This window comes from Myotis myotis, unplaced genomic scaffold (genome assembly GCF_014108235.1).
Source record: "Myotis myotis isolate mMyoMyo1 unplaced genomic scaffold, mMyoMyo1.p scaffold_m19_p_6, whole genome shotgun sequence".
Lineage (NCBI taxonomy): Eukaryota > Metazoa > Chordata > Mammalia > Chiroptera > Vespertilionidae > Myotis > Myotis myotis.
In genome coordinates, this window is record NW_023416368.1 from 38,147,238 (window position 1) to 38,168,523 (window position 21,286).

The following is a 21,286-nucleotide window of genomic DNA, read 5'->3' on the forward strand; positions in this document are numbered from 1 at the left end:
AAACTTGGTAAAAACTGATAGGTGGGTGGGAAAATTTTGGAAAGCACCTTCAAAGCAAAAGGCAATTGCCTTATAAAGAACTCATATAAACTGATAATAAAAATACTAAGAAACTGCCCTAGCCCGTTTGGCTTAGTGCAGCAGTTCTCAACCTGTGGGTCACGAACCCTTTGGTGGTCGAACGACCCTTTCACAGGGGTCGCCTAAGACCATCCTGCATATCAGATATTTACATTACGATTCATAACAGTAGCAACATTACAGTTATGAAGTAGCAACGAAAATAATTTTATGGTTGTATCACAACATGAGGAACTGTATTTTTTTTTTCAGTTTAAGTTTTTAATGAAAGTTGTATATAATATTACTTTATTCCTGCATCTTCTCAATTGTTTCTTCCTTGTATTTTCCCTTTTCCTTTCCTACTTGCCGAGATTTGGCTTTATGTTCAAGGATCTTTTTGCGGTCTTTGTCCAGCTTTAGTCTAGTAATAACCACCTTGCTGGGGTGAATGCCCACATGAACAGTTGTCCCATTAGCTTTCTCCCGTTGCACTCGTTCAATGTAGATGACGTATTTCTTCCTGTAAACCTGGACTACTTTGCCAATTTGCTGCCCTTTGTAATGTCCTCGAACAACCTGAACCTCATCATCCTTTCGGATGGGCATGGACCGAACATTGTACTTCTGTCTCAGCTCTTTGGAAAGAGGAGACGACATGATCTTCCTTCGAATGCGGGAAGGTGCATTGAAATGCCTTTTACGGTTCTTGCTCCGGTCAGAAGTCACAAAGAGGTTGAACTTCATTTTGACCGCTGGCGTTCCTACGATGGCCGCAAGAGGGAAGAGCCATGAAGGGCCAGAAGGTTGAGAACCACTGGCTTAGTGGATAGAGCATCGGCCTGCGGATTGAAGGGTCCCGGATTTGATTCGGGTTTGATTCCGATCAGGGGCACATGCCCGGTTTCGGGCTTGATCCTGAGTATGGGGCGTGCAGGAGGCAGCTGATCAATGATTATCTCTTATCACTGATGTTCTCTCTCTCTCTCCCCCTCTCCCTATCTGAAATCAATAAAAACATATTTTTTAAAAATAAAAACTACTAAGAAACCAAGTTCAGAGAACACAAAGAGGATTTCAACTTTACTACTAACTTTACTACAAAGAAATATAAAGTATAATGAAATTTCATTGATTATCAGAAATATACCATGCTTTTTTAAAAAAATAATATTTCTCAGTATTTGGAATGGTATGATAAGAGGAACACTCATTTGCTACTAGTGAGAATTTAAATGAGTAATACCTTCCAATAAAGCAATCTAAAAACTTTATACATATAATCCAGTAATTCCACTTTTAGTAAGCCCGTTTAAAGAAGTAACTCTTATCAGAAATTCAGACAATTTATAGATTTCAAGGCTCATTGTTATTGTAGATCCAAACTTTTAATAGAAAAAAAATGTAAAAACCCATGCTTGATATTAGGGAACACTGAAGTAAGAATCTGTCCTTTTTCTTACCACAGCCCTGTGAATCAGAAGTAATTCCTTCCTCCTCCGTGAGTGGTTTGGGCCTCTATTTTAACACTTCAATTGATTTGTATCATAGTAAGTTGTGCCCAAGTCTGTTTGCCTCACTGAATTGTGAATTCCCTGAATACAAATTTGAGGTCCCATACAGCTTTATACCATATCCCTAATCACTTCTCAAGCACCCCCTGTCCCCCAGTACTAATAGCAGGACACAAACATTTTTGTTAAGTTGAATCACTGTACAAAGCAAATTAATCAATGGCTTCAGAGATAGTATAATTTTATACACATAAAGAGATCTTGCCCTAAAAGGTTTTGCTCAGTGGTTGAGTGTAGGACTGCTGACCGAAGGGTCTGAGGTTCAATTCTAGGTCAAGGCCTCATATCTGGATTGTAGGTTCCCCCCATCCCACTCCCCACCCACAACTTTCCACTACCTCTTAAAAAACAAACAAACAAACAAACAAACAAAACCCTCAACTTTCAGGCAGCAACCCCAGGTCACATCCCTGATTCTAAAAGGCTCCAGCCTAGCAATTGCTCAATAAAGCTGTGTATATAAACATTTTTTTAAAAAAGACAAGGCAAACACAATATTCATAACTAACCCAATTTTACCATAATTTGGAATAAACTCAATTCCAAGAGATTATAGGAATGAGGATTAACAGAAAAAAATAAAAAGCCTATCTGTTGAATAGAGACAAGTCAAAAAATGGAGAAAGACATCAGCTCTGCCTGAAGTCTATACCAGACTTCTCAATTACTATGCAAACTTTCTCTTTTTTGCTTAAGGTTACTTAATTATATCTCCAACATTTGCATCTGAAAGAATCCTACATACTACAGTGGGGTAAGCATACAAAGTTATTTTACAGTTGGAAAAAACTTTGCCCCATATTAACTCATAAAACTCAAGTTACATTTGTTGTTCTCCAACTGCCTACTATTCCATTTCATACTGCCCTGCACTACAACCACATTAAATTGCTTGTTTTTTCCTGTACACCCTTCACATTCTTCTATTTATGTGATTTTTGTCTACTGTTCTTTTACATTAATGCCCTTCCCTCTCAATCTCTAATCACATTTCCTCTGAAACAGCAAGGATTTTATCTGTATGTCCCCTAGTAGATTTGACCTTGTATTACAGTTATTTATGTGCATATCTTATCTACCCAACTGCTCTGTGTTTGGACTTGTGTATCTCACCACAGGTCAGTCTGTCTCCCAAATCCATGTTATTTCTATTAAATCTATGCTATTTCCCAAGAGCACTGAGTTAACATCTCTTTAGTTAGGTATCAATAGCAATATATTTAACCTAATTGTCCTGGGTACCACAAAAGCCACATTAATATAAGTGAGAGACTGAATGGGGTACAAATTACATTCAGGTAGGCAAATACAGGTATATATTGAAGAAAAAAATCAATTTTGTCCAATTAAAGAAATGATTTTTGCTGAGTCACCCAAGTCAAGCCTATTTTAGGCCTGAGTCTTTTTCTGTTAGCTCCACCCACCCACTTACACACCATTATTTTCCCAGGAAATATCCATGAAGAGATAATAATCACTCCTGGCAGTATCCTGACTCTAAGCCACACCCCTGTGAATTAGCCCGCAGGTGTACACAGTTAATGCCTTCAGCTTCCCTAACTCTCCAATGATCTACTTCTCACTAGTTTATTCTTACCACTTTGACAATCAGATTGCTTTTCCCTGCCTTACATCTTTCCGTTAACTCTATCTGGCTGACATCTTAACACAGACCTCACCGAGACTACACAGGCAAAAATAATATTCAATAATAAAAGCAGCTATCATTTATTGAATGCCTATTACAAGCTAGACACAGTACTAGGTACTTTATAAAGTGTCTCTAATTCTCATGACAATCCTAATGATATCAAACTAATTTTACAAGCCAGGAACCTGATCCCCAAAGAGGTAAGGCAATTTCTCAAATATTACCCAGATGACAAGTATTACACCTCCACCTAGTTCCACAGCCCATGTTTCTCTCACTCTATATCATACTGCCAAAAATAAGATAGTGGCTGTTCTCCAACTTTCACCCTTGTCCCCAATCCCAACAATCTATTCCACAGCAGCCTGAGTGATTCTTTGCTCAAATATTAATTCACTAGAGGCCCGGTACACAAAAATTTATGCACTCGGGGGGGGGCTGGGGTCCTCAGCCCAGCCTGTGCCCTCTCGTAGTCTGGGACCCCTCGGGAGATAATGACCTGCTGGCTTAGGCCTGCTCCCGGGTGGCAGAGTGCAAGCCCAATCCCTAGGTGCAGCCCCTGGTCGGGCTCAGAGCAGGGCCAATTGGGGAGTTGGGGCGCCTTCCCCTGTCATGCACAGAGCAGGGCAGATTGGGAGGTTGCGATGCCACCCTCAGTCACACTCAGGGTAGGGCCGATTGGGGGGTTGGGGCACCGCCCCCTGTCACACTCAAGGCAGGGTCGATGGGGAGGTTGCGGTGCCACCCCCTGTCACGCACAGAGCAGGGCCCATCAGGGGGGTTGGGGCTCCGTACCCTGTCATGCACAGAGCAGGGCCAATCAGGGGGTTGGAGTGCTGCCCTCTGTCACGCACAGCGCAGGGCCCATCAGGGGGGTTGGGGCTCCGTACCCTGTCACGCACAGAGCAGGGTCAATCAGGGGGTTGGGGAGCCCCGCCCCTGTCATGCACAGAGCAGGGCCGATCAGGGGGTTGAGGAGCTCCCCCCTGTCACTCACAGAGTAGGGGCGATAGGGGAGTTTGGGCACTGCCCCGTCACACTCAGGGCAGGGCGGATCAGGGGGTTGGGGCGCCGCCCTCTATCACCCACAGAGCAGGGCCGATCAGGGGGTTGGGGCGCCGCCACTGTCATACTCAGGGCAGGGCCGATGGGGAGGTTATGGCTCTATCCCATCACACACAGAGCAGGGCCCGTGGGGGGGGGGGGCGGGTTGGGGCGCCGCCCTCTATCACCCACAGAGCAGGGCCGATCAGGTGGTTGGGGCGCCGCCACTCTCACACTCAGGGCAGGGCCGATGGGGAGGTTATGGCTCTACCCCGTCACACACAGAGCGGGGCCCGTGGGGGGGGGGGCGAGGGGGGGATTGGGGGGCCGCACTCTGACACACAGAGAGCAGGGCCGATCAGGGGGTTGAGGCGCCGCACCCTGTCACACACAGAGCCGCAGGGCAATCAGGGGGTTGGGGAGCTCCCCCTTATCAGGCACAGAGCAGGGCTGATCAGGGGGTTTGGGCGCTGCCCCCTGTCACGCTGATCCCGGTGCTGGGAGGCCTCGCGGCTCCGCTGATTCTGGTGCTGGGAGGCATATTACCCTTTTACTATATAGGATAGAGGCCTGGTGCATGGGTGGGGCTGGCTGGTTTGCCCTGAAGGGTGTCCTGGATCAGGGTGGGGGTCCCCACTGGGGTGCCTGGCCAGCCTGGGTGAGGGGCTGATGGCTGTTTGCAGCTGGTCACACACCCTTCAGGGTGGGGGTCCCCACTGAGGTGCCTGACCAGTCTGGGTGAGGGGCCGAGGGCTGTTTTCAGGCCGACTGAAGCTCCCAACTGCTCCTTTTTTTCTTTTTTCTTTTTCATTCTGGGCCAGCTTTAGCTCTGGCTCCAGCTCTGAGGCTTCTGCTGCTGAAAGAAGGTATCTGGTTTGTTTCGGTTCTATAATTGAAACACTGTATAACTCCAGCTCTAAGATCCCGGCCTCGCTGAAAGCAGGTTTCTGGGGTTTTGTTTAGCTTCTATATTCGTTACAATGTTTCTTAAACTACAGGCTCAGAGGCTGGCAAAGCAGGCGGGGAGCGTTGGTTTCCTCCGTCACTGAAGCAAGCAAGCCTCATGTTAGTTTCAAGCTGCCTGGCTGCCGGCCACCATCTTGGCTGGCAGTTAATTTGCATATTGCCCTGATTAGCCAATGGGAAGGGTAGCGGTTGTACGCCAATTACCATGTTTCTCTTTTATTAGATAGGATTATTTGCTCAAATCCTTCCAATGGTTCCTCCTTTGCTCAGAGTAGAAACTGAAGTCCTTACTATGGCCTAAGAGCCCTGTTCACTTGTCTCCTCCCCAATTACCTCTCTGGTCTCGTTGTTTATCTCTCCTTTAGTTATTCCACTACAGCCACACTGGCTTCTTTGTCATTCCTCATACATACCAAGCCTGCTCACACCTTAGGGTCTTTGCACTTACTATTCCATCTGCCTGTAACACCCTCTCCTTTCCACCTCGAAATCCTCTTAGCTAATTCCCTCACTTCTTTTCTCTTGCTCAAATGTCACCACCTATTTTTTTATTATTAACTAGAGGTCCGGCACACAAAATTCATGCGCGGGTATGGTCCCTAGGCCTTGCCTGCGATTAGAGCCATCCTCCCCAGCTGCCCACAGCCAGCCCCACCCCACCCCGTTCCCCATTTGCCATCGGGGGAATAGGTGCCTGTCAGCCAGGGGACCAAGAGGTTGCTGTTCCTGCCCGCTCGCCGGCTCCGCCCCCGCAGCAGGTGGCCATTAGGCAATCGGAGCCTGCCAGCCCAGAAAAGGGACCAAGAGGTGAGGTGGTCAGTGCACTTCATAGTGACTGGTCCAGCAGTTTTTCTGGTCATACTGCCTTTAGGGTCAATTTGCATATTATCTTTTTAATAGGACTGAATTTACTGGGATGACATTGGTTAACAGAACCATATAGATTTCAAGTGTACAATTCAATAAAACATCATCTACACACTGCATCATGCGCCCACCACCCCAAGCAAAGTCCCTTTTGGTCCCCATTTTTCCCCCTTTTGCCAACCTCCACCTAGCCCCCATTCCTTTTCCCTTTCTCACCACATCATTGTCTGGGTCTATATGTTATCCTATCTAATAAAAGAGAAACATGGTAATTAGCGTACAACCGCTACCCTTCCCATTGGCTAATCAGGGCAATATGCAAATTAACTGCCAGCCAAGAAGGCAGCCGGCAGCCAGGCAGCTTGAAACTAATATGAGGCTTGCTTGCTTCAGTGACGGAGGAAACCAACGTTCCCCGCCTGCCTTGCCGGCCTCTGAGCCTGCAGTTTGAAACATTGTAACAAACATAGAAGCTAAACAAAACCCCAGAAACCTGCTTTCAGCGAGCCGGGATCTCAGAGCTGGAGTTATACATTGTTTCGATTATAGAACACAAACAGGGAGTCAACAAGATGGCGGCGATATAGGCAGACGCGTCCCAGGTCGTGTCCCAGAGCAAATGAAGTAAACAGCTGAAACTAATAACACCCACACCGAATTGGCAAAATTACTCAGCTGGTGAGACAGTTTGCAGCTGGGAAGGGCAGAACTCCCCTGGAAAGGTAAAAAACCAGGGATCTGGGCAGGAAAGTTTGCCAGACCTCTGAGCCCAGAGGGTCAAAGGGAGACCGCGTGGCAGACAGCCGAGTCCCTTGGGACAGGCACAGCCCCTGACGGGGAAAAGGAGAACCACGGGATTCCTGGCACCAGGGGATTTGAGATCTGGGTTCTGTGATCACGGAGGACTGAGCCTAAAGGGGGCAGCCTGAAAAGCTGACCAGACCATGCAGTGCCAGTAAGAGAAGATCTTACAGAAACTCAGCCTTCCCTGTATCCGCGGCCGGCGTTTGTTTGTTTGTTTGTTTTTCACTGAATCCTGTTCATAAGACATTTCGGATACAGACACTCACCTGTGCTGAAGAGAGGGAGAAGGTGCGGAGGAGTGGAATCTGGGGAGAGACTGAGGAGAGGGGGGGGGCCAGGAGAGGTGGCAGCAAATTGAGTGCTGAGACACCCCTGGGCCCAGGATCGGGGCAGCCATTCTCTCCGGAGGGTGGGACTCCTCTACCTAGCACCCAGGCAAGGAGCACAGCCACACCCAGATTCCACCCTGAACGAGATCAAGGATTAAAATAATCTGATCAGTCCCTGGGAGTTAACAGGGTCTGGCCTATAGAGGGATTTTCAATCCCAGCAACAACACAGAGCAGGGTAATGATTAAAGAACCAGCTCTGGATAGGACTAAGGCGAGCCAGACTGACAAGTAGAAGAACCGAAGGACCTTCACTACTGCAATTTTTTTTTTCTTTTTTCACCTTTTAACTAAGAAACCAATTTTTTTCTTCTTTTTTCCATCACCTGATTTTACCCTTTTAATTACTACATTTTTATTTTTTACCAGTATTATTACTGCTACCATTTTACCATTTTTTAAAGTGCCATTTTATTTTCTCTTTATTTTATTTTGGGATTAGTGTTCTCCATTCTATTTTCATCATTCCTTTAGCATCAATTTTCCCTACCTCAATTTTACCTCTATGCTAAAACCCTCTCCCTCACTTTTCCCCTTTTGTTGTCCTGTTTCTCTTACCCTATTCCTGCTTTAGATTTTCCCTATTCCTTCTGTTTACCTCCTGTCAAAATTTCACCCTACTTATATATCCTATTTCCAATCCACTGCTCTAAATCCTTATACACATATCCCTTATCTTTCTTCACTATCCAAAATTTTTTTCTTCTTTTATCTTTCTATTGTTTTGTTGCTGTTTGATTGTTGAGTATATTGTTTTTTTGTTGTTTGTTTGTTTGTTTGTTTGTTTTGTGTCTGTGTTTTTTTTAGGACTGGTTGTGAGGCTATTTGTATTTTTCGTTTTCTCTGCTGGTTTTTCCCCTCCCTCCACCCGCCATCCCCCACCCCCCATTACTTTTGTGCTTCTGTTTTCCCTTGCCTCTCTTGATATTATTGGTTGTTTCTAGTTTGCATTCATCTCCAGGGAACTGTTGCTGGAATTTGTTGGGATTAGTGGAGGTTCTATAGGAGTTTTCTCCTCATATAAATAGTCTCTTCCCCTCTTCTACTTCAGTCTCCCTTTTAGCTCTTTTTTTTCCCCTCTTTTCCCCCGCCTCCTTTTTCCCAATTTCATTTTTGCACTCCTTTTCCCCCCCTACTTTTCTTTTCTTTTCTTTTTTCTCTTTTATCTTTTTCTCTTCTTTCTTCCTTATCCCCTAATTCTCTTAATACGGGTGGGCACCTTTATGTGGGGTTATTAATATGGTGAATATATTTGTGTTTAGTGCCTGGTACATGGTGCCTTGTTGTGTTGTATTTTGTGCCTTTAAATCAACGCAGCAGATCCAAGCAACAGCAACCTCCTGAGCACCACACCCTCTGCTGAGGAACAGTAGCTGTACGTGAAGCCTCCCCCCACCAGCCAGAAGAGCCACCACAGCTGTGAACAGCACCCACCAGAGGAGCTGATGCCAACTGAGGATCAGCTACTACCACAACCGCCTGAAGAGCAACCACAGCCCAAGGAGCCACTGCCACCCAGGGAGCAGCCACTGAACGACTCAACGTCTAGATATGTCAGTGAGATCAAACATGGGTAGACAAAGAAACCCCCAAAGGAAAGGAAAGGAGGACTCGCCAGAAAAGCAGCTAAATGATACAGAGGCATGCAACATGACAGAAAAAGAATTCAGACTAAGGGTCCTAGAGTGCATAAACCGGATGGAGGAAAAAAATCAATAACATATGCAAGAAGCTAGAAGAAACAGATGAAAAAATCAACAACTTAAGTAAGACCCAAGAAGAAATGAAGAGCGATATAGCTGCAATAAAAAACACCATGGAGAGTATCAACAGTAGACTAGGAGAAGCGGAGGACCGAATTAGTGAATTAGAAGACAAGGAAGCAAAACACACCCAAAATGTACTGCAATTGGAGAAAAAAATTAAAAGACAGAAGCAGAGCCTAAGGGAGCTTTGGGACAACATGAAACGAAACAACATACCAATAATAGGGGTGCCAGAACAACAGAAAGAGGAACAAGGATTAGAAAACCTATTCGAAGAAATAATATCAGAAAACTTCCCTGAGGTGGGGAAGAAAAAAGTCACACAAGCCCAGAGAGTCCCAAACAAGGTGAACCCGAAAAGACCCACACCAAGACACATCATAATTACCATGGCAAATGTTCAGGACAAAGAGAGAATCTTACAGGCTGCAAGAGAGAGACGGAAAGTTACATACAAGGGATCTCCCATTAGATTATCAAATGGTTTCTCAACAGAGACACATCAGGCCAGAAAAGAATGGATGGAAATTTACAAAGTGATGCAAAGCAAAGGACTGAATCCAAGAATACTCTATCCAGCAAGGCTATCATTCAAACTTGAAGGGGAAATAAGAAGCTTCACAGACAAAAAAAGGCTAAGGGAGTTTATCACCACCAAGCCAGCAATGCAAGGAATGCTAAAGGGACTGGTATAAAAAGAAGAAATAAAAAGCTCAGAAAGAAAACAGCCACACAAAAAAAGAAATGGCTACAAACAAGTACCTTTCAATAATAACTTTAAACGTAAACGGACTAAATGCTCCATCCAAAAGACATCGAGTGGCTGAATGGATAAAAAAAACATGACCCATACATCTGCTGTCTACAAGAGACCCACCTCATTAGAAGGGACTCACACAGACTGAAAGTGAAGGGATGGAAAAATATCTTTCAGGCAAATGGAAAGGAAAAGAAAGCTGGGGTAGCAATACTTATATCGGACAAAATAGCCCTCAAAGTGAAGGCCATAACAAGAGATAAGGAAGGCCACTTCATAATACTAAAGGGATCAATACAACAAGAAGATATAACCCTGGTAAACATATATGCACCCAATGCAGGAGCACCCAAATTCATAAAAAAACTCCTGGAAGATATCAAAGGAGAGATCGACAACAATACAATCATAGTAGGGTACTTTAATACACCACTGACATCACTGGATAAATCCTCTAGACAAACAATCAGCAAAGAAACAGCAATCCTAAATGACTCACTAGATCAGATGGACTTAATTGACGTCTTCAGAACACTTCACCCCAATGCCACAGACTATACATTTTACTCAAAGGCTCATGGGAAAGATTCAAAAATAGACCACATATTGGGTCACAAACAAAGTCTCCCCAAATTCAAGAAGATTGAAATCATACCAAGCATCTTCTCAGACCATGATGGGATAATATTAGAATTAAACTACAATAAAAACAACCCAAAATACTCAAACACTTGGAAGCTGAATAGGATGCTATTAAATATTGAATGGGTTACCAATGAGATCAAAGAAGAAATTAAAAACATCCTGGAAACTAATGACAATGAAAACACAACAATCCAAAACCTATGGGACACAATGAAAGCAGTCCTGAGAGGGAAGTTTATAGCTCTACAGGCCTATCTCAACAAACAAGAAAAAATGGTAGTAAATCATCTAACTCTACAACTCAAAGAATTAGAAGGAGAGCAACAAGAAAACCCCAGAGTGAGCAGAAGGAAGGAGATAATAAAGATTAGAGCAGAAATAAATGACATAGAGACCAAAAAGACAATACAGAAAATCAATGAAACCAAGAGCTGGTTCTTTGAAAGGAAAAACAAGATTGACAAACCTCTAGCCAGACTCACCAAGAAGCAAAGAGAGAGGAGCCAAATAAACAAAATCAGAAAGATAGAGGCGAAATAACAACAGACCCCACAGAAATACAAATGATTGTTGCCGAAACCGGTTTGGCTCAGTGGATAGAGCGTCGGCCTGCGGACTGAGGGGTCCCAGGTTCGATTCCGGTCAAGGGCATGTACCTGGGTTGCGGGCACATCCCCAGTAGGAGATGTGCAGGAGGCGGCTGATCGATGTTTCTCTCCCATCGATGTTTCTAACTCTCTATCTCTCTCCCTTCCTCTCTGTAAAAAATCAATAAAATATTTTAAAAAAAAAAGAAATACAAATGATTGTTAAAAAATACTATGGACAGCTCTACTCCAACAAACTAGACAACCTGGAGGAAATGGAAAAATTCCTAGAAAAATACAACATTCCAAAACTCAACCAGGAAGAATCTAAAAATCTCAATAGGCCAATAACTATGGAAGAAATTGACGCAGTCATCAAAAAGCTTCCAGCAAACAAAAGCCCAGGACCAGACGGCTTCACAGGGGAGTTTTACCAAACATTCAAGGAAGAACTAAAACCTATCCTCCTCAGACTACTACAAAAAATTCAAGAGGAAGGAACACTTCCAAGCTCATTCTATGAAGCCAGCATCACCCTAATACCAAAACCAGGTAAAGACAACACAATGAAAGAGAATTACAGGCCAATATCCCTCATGAACATGGATGCCAAAATCCTCAACAAAATCTTAGCAAATCGGATCCAGCAGTACATCAGAAAGATCATACACCATGACCAAGTAGGATTTATCCCAGGGATGCAAGGATGGTACAATATATGCAAATCAATAAACGTGATACATCACATAAACAAATTGAAAGAAAAAAACCACATGGTCATATCAATTGATGCAGAAAAAGCATTTGACAAAATCCAACACCCATTTTTGATAAAAACTCTCAGCAAGGCGGGAGTAGAAGGATCATACCTCAACATAATAAAAGCCATATATGACAGGCCCACAGCCAACATCATACTCAATGGACAAAAACTAACACCATTTCCCCTAAGAACAGGAACAAGACAGGGATGCCCATTCTCACCACTCCTGTTCAACACAGTACTGGAAGTATTAGCCATTGCAATTAGGCAAGAAGAAGAAATAAAAGGCATCCAAATTGGAAAAGAGGAAGTAAAATTATCCTTATTTGCAGACGACATGATATTATACATACAAAACCCTAGAGACTCCATCAAAAAGCTACTAGACTTAAAACATGAATTTGGAAATGTAGCAGGATACAAAATTAACCCCAAGAAATCTGAGGCATTTCTATACACCAATAGTGAACTTTCAGAAAGAGAGATTATAAAAACAATCCCATTTACCATCGCACCAAAAAAATTAAGCTACCTAGGAATAAACTTAACTAAAGAGGTAAAAGACCTCTACTCAGAAAACTACAGGACGTTGAAAAAAGAGATAGAGGAAGACATAAACAGATGGAAGAACATACCGTGTGGTAGAATCAACATCATTAAAATGTCCATACTACCCAAAGCAATCTATAAATTCAACACACTTCCCATTAAAATACCAACGGCATACTTCACAGATCTGAACGAACTCTCCAAAAATTCATCTGGAATAAAAAAAGATCCCGAATAGCTGCAGCAATCCTGAGAAAGAACAAAGGAGGTGGGATCTCAATACCAGATATCAAGATGTATTACAAAGCCACTGTTCTCAAAACTGCCTGGTACTGGCACAAGAACAGGCATATAGATCAATGGAATAGAATAGAGAGCCCAGAAATCGGCCCGAACCAATATGCTCAATTAATATTTGACAAAGGAGGCAACAACATACAATGGAGCCAAGATAGTCTCTTCAATAAATGGTGTTGGGAAAATTGGACAGATATATGCAAGAAAATGAAACTAGATCACCAACTTACACCATACACAAAAATAAACTCAAAATGGATAAAGGACTTAAATGTACGACAGAAAACCATAAAAATTCTAGAAGAATCCAAAGGCAACAAAATCTCAGACATATGCCGAAGCAATTTCTTCACTGATACAGCTCCTAGGGCACTTGAAACTAAAGAGAAAATGAACAAATGGGACTACATCAAAATAAAAAGCTTCTGCACAGCAAAAGAAACCATCAACAAAACAATGAGAAAACCCACTGCGTGGGAAAACATATTTGCCAATGTCATATGTGATAAGGGCCTAATCTCCAAAATTTATAGGGAACTCATACAACTTAACAAAAAGAAGATAAACAATCCAATCAAAAAATGGGCAAAGGACCTAAATAGACATCTTTCAAAAGAAGACATTCAGAAAGCCAAGAGACATATGAAAACATGCTCAAAGTCACTAATCATCCGAGAGATGCAAATCAAAACAACAATGAGGTACCATCTCACACCTGTCAGACTGGCTATCATCATCAAACGACAAATGCTGGAGAGGATGTGGAGAAAAAGGAACACTTGTGCACTGCTGGTGGGAATGCAGACTGGTGCAGCCACTATGGAAGACAGTATGGAATTTCCTCAAAAAACTAAAAATGGAACTCCCATTTGACCCTGTGATCCCACTTCTAGGAATATATCCCAAGAAACCAGAAACACCAATCCGAAAGGATATATGCACCCATAGGTTCATAGCAACACAATTCACCATAGCTAAGATCTGGAAACAGCCTAAGTGCCCATCAGTAGATGAATGGATTAGAAAACTGTGGTACATCTACACGATGGAATACTATGCTGCTCTAAAAAAGAAGGAACTCTTACCATTTGCAACAGCATGGATGGAGCTGGAGAGCATTATGCTAAGTGAAATAAGCCAGTCAATGAAGGAAAAATACCACATGATCTCACTCATTCATGGATAATAGAGACCATTATAAACTTTTGAACAATAATAGATACAGAGGCAGAGCTGCCTCAAACAGATTGTCAAACTGCAGCGGTAAGGCCGGGGAGGGTTGGGAGGCAGGAGGGAGGGAGGTAAGAGATCAACCGAAGGACTTGTATGCATGCATATAAGCATAACCAATGGACATAAGACACTGGGGGGTAGGGGCGGCCAGGGGATTGTCAAGGGCGGGGGGGGAAAAAAGGACACATATGTAATACCCTTTGTAATACTTTTAGTAATAAAAAAATAAAAAATAAAATAAAATATGAAGGGAAAAAAAAAAAGAACACAAACAAACCAGATACCTGCTTTCAGCAGCGGAGGCCTAAGAGCTGGAGTCAAGCCTCAGAGCTAAAGCTGGCCCAGAATAAAAAAAAAAAAGAAAGAAAAAAAGGAGAGGTTGGGAGCTTCAGTCATGCGCCAGCCTGAAAACAGCCCTCAGCCCCTCACCCAGGCTGGCCAGGCACCCCAGTGGGGATCCCCACCCTGATCCAGGACACCCTTCAGGGCAAACCAGCCAGCCCCACCCATGCACCAGGCCTCTATCCTATATAGTAAAAGGGTAATATGCCTCCCAGCACCAGAATCAGCGGAGCCGCGAGGCCTCCCAGCACCAGGATCAGCATGACGGGGGCAGCGCCCAAACCCCCTGATCACCCTGCGACTCTGTGTGTGACAGGGGGCGGGGCCACAACCTCCCTATCCACCCTGCTCTGTTCGTGACAGGGGAAGGTGCCCCAACCTCCTGATCAGCCCTGCTCTGTGCCTGATACGGGGGAGCTCCCCAACCCCCTGACCGCCCTGCAGCTCTGTGTGTGACAGGGGGCGGTGACCCAACCCCCCAATCGGCCCTAACCCTGAGCGTGACTGAGGGTGGCATCGCAACCTCCCAATCCGCCCTGCTCTGTGCATGACAGGGGGCGGCGCCCCAACTCCCCAATCGGCCCTGCTCTGAGGCCGACCAGGGGCTGCACCTAGGGATTGGGCCTGCCCTCTGCCACCCGGGAGCAGGTCTAAGCCAGCAGGGCGTTATCTCCCGAGGAGTCCCAGACTACGAGAGGGCACAGGCCAGGCTGAGGGCCCCCCCCCCCCCCGCCGAGTGCACAAATTTTTGTGCACCGGGCCTCTAGTCCTATATAATAAAGAGGTAATATGCAAATTGACCCTCACGCCACAAGATGGCTGCCCCCAAGTCATCACAAGATGGACACCCCACCTCGTCACAAGATGACTGCCACAAGATGGCCATCCCATGTCATCACAAGATGGCCATCCCCACGTCATCACAAGATGGCCACCATAAAATCGCCGCCCCCACATTGTCACAAGATGGCCAGCAGTGGATGGCAGTTGGGGGCAATCAGGCTGGCAGGGGAGGGCAGTTGGGAGCGATCGGGCCAGCAGGGGAGCAGTTAGGTGTCAATCAGGCTGGCAGGGGAGGGCAGTTGGGAGCGATCGGGCCAGCAGGGGAGCAGTTAGGTGTCAATCAGGCCAGCAGGGGAGCGGTTAGGTATCAATCAGGCTGGCAGGGGAGTGGTTAGGTATCAATCAGGCCAGCAGGGGAGTGGTTAGGGGGATATCAGGCAGGCAGGCAGAGTGGTTAGGAACCAGCAGTCCCAGATTGTGAGAGGGATGTCCGAGGGGTCCCAGATTGGAGAGGGTGCAGGCTGGGCTGAGAGACACCCCCCTACGAGTGCACGAATTTCGTGCACCGGGCCTCTAGGATATTTATGTTTTTTTGACTAATTCCTTTACCTTCTTTCATCCAGTGCCCCCAACCTCTTCTCCTCTGACTGCTGTCAGTCTATTCCATGTATCCATGCCTCTGTTTCTATTTGTTCATCATTTGTTTTGTTCATTAGATTCCACATATAAGTGAGATCATATGGTATTTGTTTTTCTCTGACTGACTTATTTCACTAAGCATAATAATCTCTAGGTCCATCATGCTATCCCAAAAGGTATGATTTCCTTCTTTTTTACAGCTGCATAGTATTCCATTGTGTAAATGTACCACAGCTTTTTTTCATCTATTGATCTTGTCCATTATAAGTAATACGGTAATGAACACAGGAATACATATATTCTTTCAAATTCGTATTTTGGGATTCTTAGGATACATTCCCAGAAGTGTGATTGCTCGGTCAAAGGCAGTTCCATTTTTTTAGGAAACTCCATACTATTTTCCACAGTGGCTTCACCAGTCTGCATTCTCACCAACAGTAAACAAGGGTTACCTTTTTTCCAATCCTTGCCAGCACTTATTTGTTGATTTGTTGATAATAGCCATTCTAGCAGATGTGAGGTGATATCTCACTATGGTTTTAATTTGCATCTCTCTGATGATTAGTGACTTTGAGCATTTTTTCATATGTCTGCTGGCCATCTTTATGTCCTCTCTGGAGAAGTGTCTTTTCAAGTTTAAATTGCTACCTCCTGACCTCAGACTTCCTATCCACCCCTCCTTTCTCTGCTTTCTTTTTTCCTCCAAAATACTTATCATTAGTTGACATATTGTTTATTGTCAGTATCCCACTATTAGAATATAAGCCCTTTGAGAACAGGGACGCTGTATATTCTGTTTACGGTATCTGTTATATAGTAGGTTGAGTAAATGAAGAGTCTTAGTATTCCTAGGTGTTTAAACAAAAAAATAGCAGGATACAAAATCAACACCCAAAAATCAATGGTTTTTTTATATAATAATACAGACAGTCCTCAGGTTACGTTGGACTCAAAGTACACCGTTTCATGGTTACATCGCCATCTCCCATTTATTTATTAAAAAAAAAAAAAAGTTCCGTCATTTCGACATATGTACTTATGTGCTTTATGTTTTGTTTGTTTTTTATTTACCACAAGTAAAGGTCGGGAATTGTTATCTTTCTTTTAAATTTTTACTGTTTCACTTCATTACTGCATGTATGTGCTCCATGTGAGTGAAGTAGGTGCTTATGTAGGTGGGTTCCGACTTATGGCGAAAATCATGTTACGCTGCGCCGCAGGAACGGATCTCCGATGTAACCCGAGGATCTACTGTAATAAATTCTCAGAAAGAGAAACTAAACAAACAATCCCATTTACCACTGCAATAAAAAAAATTAAGATACTTAGGAATAAATTTAACAAATAAGGCAAAAGACCTAGTCTCGGAAAACCATAGGACGTTGAAAAAAGAGATAATAGAAGATATAAACAAGTGGGAGAATATACCGTGTTCATGGATTGGTATAATCAACATCATTAAAATGTCCATACTACCCAAGGCAATCTACAGATTCAATGCAATCCCTATTAAAATACCAACAGCATACTTCACAGAGCTAGAACAAACAACCCAAAAATGTATATGGAATCAAAAAAGACCCCGAATAGCAGCAGCAATCTTGAAAAAGAAAAACAAAGTTGGAGGAATCATAATACCAGATTTCAAGTTATACTACAAAGCCACTCTAATCAAAACAACCTGGTACTGGCACAAGAACAGGCATATAAACCAATGAAACAGAACAGAGACCCCAGAAATCAACCCAAGCCATTACACTCAATTAATATTTGACAAAGGAGGCAATAGTGTACAATGGAGTCAAGACAGTCTCTTCAATAAATGGTGTTGGGAAAATTGGACAGGTACATGCAAAAAAATGAAACTAGACCACTAACACACCATACACAAGAATAAACTCAAAATGGATAAAAGAATTAAATGTAAGTTGTAAAACCATAAAAATCCTAGAAGAAGCTATAGGCAGCAAAACCTCAGACATCTCTCGTAGCAATATGTTTACAGGTACAGCTTCTAGGGCAGGGGTCGGCAACCCCTGGCACGCGTGCCAAACATGGCACGCCAGTAACTTTTGCTGGCACGCGAAACCCTCTCTTATAATCTTCCATTTACAATTTTATTCTTAATATCAAATTTTTTATTTTTCAGATAAATTCAGTGTAGGTGCATCTTAGATAAATAATTTTACATAACAAGTTATCTTAAAGACCATAGACATGGATTGACGAGAGAGGGGAAGAGCAATTTCTATGCTTCTGCCTTAACTCTCCCTGCCTTCCTAGATCCGACCAGTGTTTTGGTTTCATCCACATACGCTTGTGAATCTTTGTTCTCAGTGATGAATTTTGTTAAGTCTCGTAATAGGAGTAGCCTAACGGATGAAAGTAGTAGCTCGTGCATATCTCTGAAGGTCACAAAATATAAACCTGATGTAAAATCTCTGTCATCAGTGATGCAGCAGCAAAAGTCCCAATGATAATATCAAACAGAGTCATAAAGTTTTCTGTCGGACTATCAGTGTACCTGTATACATTAAAAAATAAATGTATTTTTCATCATCATCTACTGTGTTTTTGTCGCTCGAATGAATTTTATTATTTCTTCAAGGTTCTTCACATACGTACACCTTAAGAGATATCAAGTAGGCGTAACATGTTCTCAAAAAATTAGGGTTGGCACGCAGAAGAATTTTGAGTCAGATATTTTGCTGGTTTTGGCACGCACTCACAAAAAGGTTGCCCACCCCTGTCCTAGGGCAAAAAACACTAAGGAGAAAATAAATAAATGGGACTACATCAAAATAAAAAGCTTCTGCACAGCAAAAGAAACCATCAATAAAACAAAAAGAAAACCCACTGTATGGAAGAACATGGCAATGATACATCTGATAAAGGGTTAATATCCAAAATATATAAGGAACTTATACAACTTAACAAAAAGAAGGCAAACAATCCAATTAAAAAATGGGCAAAGGACCTAAATAGACACTTCATACAGAGGACATACAGATGGCCAAGAAACATATAGAAAAATGTTCAAAGTATCATCAGAGAAATGCAAATTAAAAAGACAATGAGGTATCACCTTACACCTGTCAGAATGGCTACCATCAATAAATCAACAAATGACAAGTGCTGGCGAGGATGTGGAAAAACGGGAACCCTAGTACACTGCTGGTGGGAATTATGGCTGGTATAACCATAATGAAAAACAGTATGGAGTTTCCTCAAAAAATTAAATATGGAACTGCCATTTGACCCAGCAATCCCACTTCTAGGAATATCCTAAGAATCCTGAAACAGCAATCAGAAAGAACGTATGTACCCCTATCTTCATAGCAGCACAATTTGCAATAGCTAAGATCTGGAAACAGCCCAAGTGCCCATCAGCAAATGAGTGGATTAAAAAGCTGTGGGCCCTGACCGGCTTGGCTCAGTGGATAGAGCGTCGGCCTGGGGACTGAAAGGTCCCAGGTTCGATTCCGGTCAAGGGCATGTACCTTTGTTGCGGGCGCATCCTCAGTGGGGGGCATGCAGGAGGCAGCTGATCGATGTTTCTCTCTCATCAATGTTTCTAACTCTCTATCCCTCTCCCTTCCCCTCTGTAAAAAATCAATGAAATATATTTTTTAAAAAAAAGCTGTGGTACATTTATAACATGGAATACTATGCAGCAGTTAAATAAGTCAGTCAGAAAAAGATAAATATCACATGATCTCACTCATATGTGGAATCTAAGTAACAAAATAAACTGATGAACGGAGTGGATCCAGAGACATGGAAGCATGGAACAGAGTGCAGACTCTCAGAGGGAAAGCGGGGGAGAGTGGGTAGGTGGGAGGTAATCAATCAAAGACCTTGTATGCATATATGCATAACCCATAGACACAGACAATAGGATGCTGAAGACCTGGGTGGAGGACAGGGGCAGGCTACAGGGGGTCCATGGGAGGGAAAGTGGGGACATATGTAATACTTTCAACAATAAAGATTTATTTAAAAATAAAATGATCTCAAAGACATTTTCCAGAAAGCAAAGGCAAGCTGCCTTTGTCCTAGTCTAGATTAATTTAGCAAATCCTCTCCCCTTAAACAGTGCCTTTAAAGATCGCTCTAATTTTTCCATAGTTGTGAATAGATAGTAATGCCATTGAGCAATGAGTGAGCAGCTGAGCCAATGTAACCAGTGTAGTACATATTATAAAAACATAAAACTTACAGCAAAGTTAATCAGACACATATTTAATGATATGCATAATTGTTATTGTGCTGCACAGTAACTAGGCATAAATGGTAGACACTTCATGTAAATGACTCTAATTACTTTTTTTTTTTTAACACAGGCAAGCCAAGCATGTCTAGGATCAGATTCAGAGGAAAACAGGAAGGAGGGTAAAGCTGGATATTTAACTCTGGGAGGTCTCTCTCTTATTCCGTACCCTTAGGCACTAGGCTGCTGGTCTCCCAACCTGGGTCATGTATTTTCAAGAGTAACTTTTTCCACTCCATATTAAGAGAAGCATCCTTTTACCAAAGGTAAAAAAAAATTAGGCTGAAGGCTTGGCCTCTGTCTTCAGATATAAATCTGAGAGGAACCAGAACAATCACTACTTCTGGCAAGGATGACAGGGGCAGGCAAGCTGGTAGAGAAACCAAATGCACAGCAAACTTACTGAGGACCTATGCCAGGCACACTAGTAGGTATTTTACATAATTCCTCTAACTTCCCCACCCTACCTACAGCCCCAAATTCTGTTCCTAGAGAATGGGATAGGTCTAGTGAGGACTCCTGCCGGAAGCTGGTCCATCCTTGCTGCTTGACACAGTCGCTGCAGGAAAGAAACATCTGCACAGCATATGTTTCAAGGGACCTGGCGTATATAGCATACTGTTCTTAATATGTTTGCTCCCCTTAGCGCTGTGTGTTTTAACCAAGGTCACCTCTCCGAGAAAGGTTGTTTCCCCAGGTAGGAATTTTTCCCTGAAGTCAGGAAGGGGATGCCTCTCCTAGAAAGGTTGTTTCCCCAGGTAGGAATTTTTCCCTAAAGTCAGGGAGGGGATGAAACTCCTTAACTAAGTGCCAGGCGGGTAGTTAATCACTACAAACAATCATGCTTAAGCTACATAATCTTTACTCCCTGGAATGGAGATAAGAAACCCCCTAACCTTTGTAATAGAAATTGACAGGATTAAAATCAACTGGGATAAATACGGATGTAACAAGACAATAAACAGCAGAACTTCGCTGGAGATCCAGACCAGAACTTGGCTGGAGATCCTGGCTAGAGATCCTGGCTAGGCTGCTGATCAACTGAACGCTGTCTCTGTGTCATTCCTTCTTCGCCGACTCCATCCACACCTTTGGGGACCCCTGGACCTGCTGCGGTTGGACTCCGGCATCTGGCGCCCGAACAGGGTTCCCTTAGGTAAGTCCCCCCGTACTTGGGACGGATAGGACTGCACCGTAGGGTGCTTCAGACCCCCCCTATAGAGGATAAGTAGGGTAAGCGGGTAGTTAGTACAGAACTTAGATTGACAAGATGGGTCATACTGAGTCTAAAGAAAAAAGA

At 43.4% G+C, this 21,286-nt stretch overlaps 2 protein-coding genes across 7 annotated transcripts in view; both read right to left on the bottom strand.

Annotated features, from left to right (window-relative positions):
* Positions 1-21,286, bottom strand: part of UIMC1 (ubiquitin interaction motif containing 1) — a 98,145-nt gene that overhangs the window by 15,283 nt on the left and 61,576 nt on the right. The gene's annotated exons all lie outside the window — the stretch shown is intronic.
* On the bottom strand, positions 355-845 carry LOC118657724 (60S ribosomal protein L26-like). Its single transcript, XM_036312165.1, has one exon. It carries the CDS (start codon positions 805-807, stop codon positions 370-372), a length of 438 nt encoding a protein of 145 aa, XP_036168058.1. The 5' UTR covers positions 808-845; the 3' UTR covers positions 355-369.

What these genes read in the sequence shown, in the direction of transcription:
- LOC118657724 (XM_036312165.1), bottom strand. Translation starts at nt 807, where the DNA reads ATGAAGTTCAACCTCTTTGTGACTTCTGACCGGAGCAAGAACCGTAAA.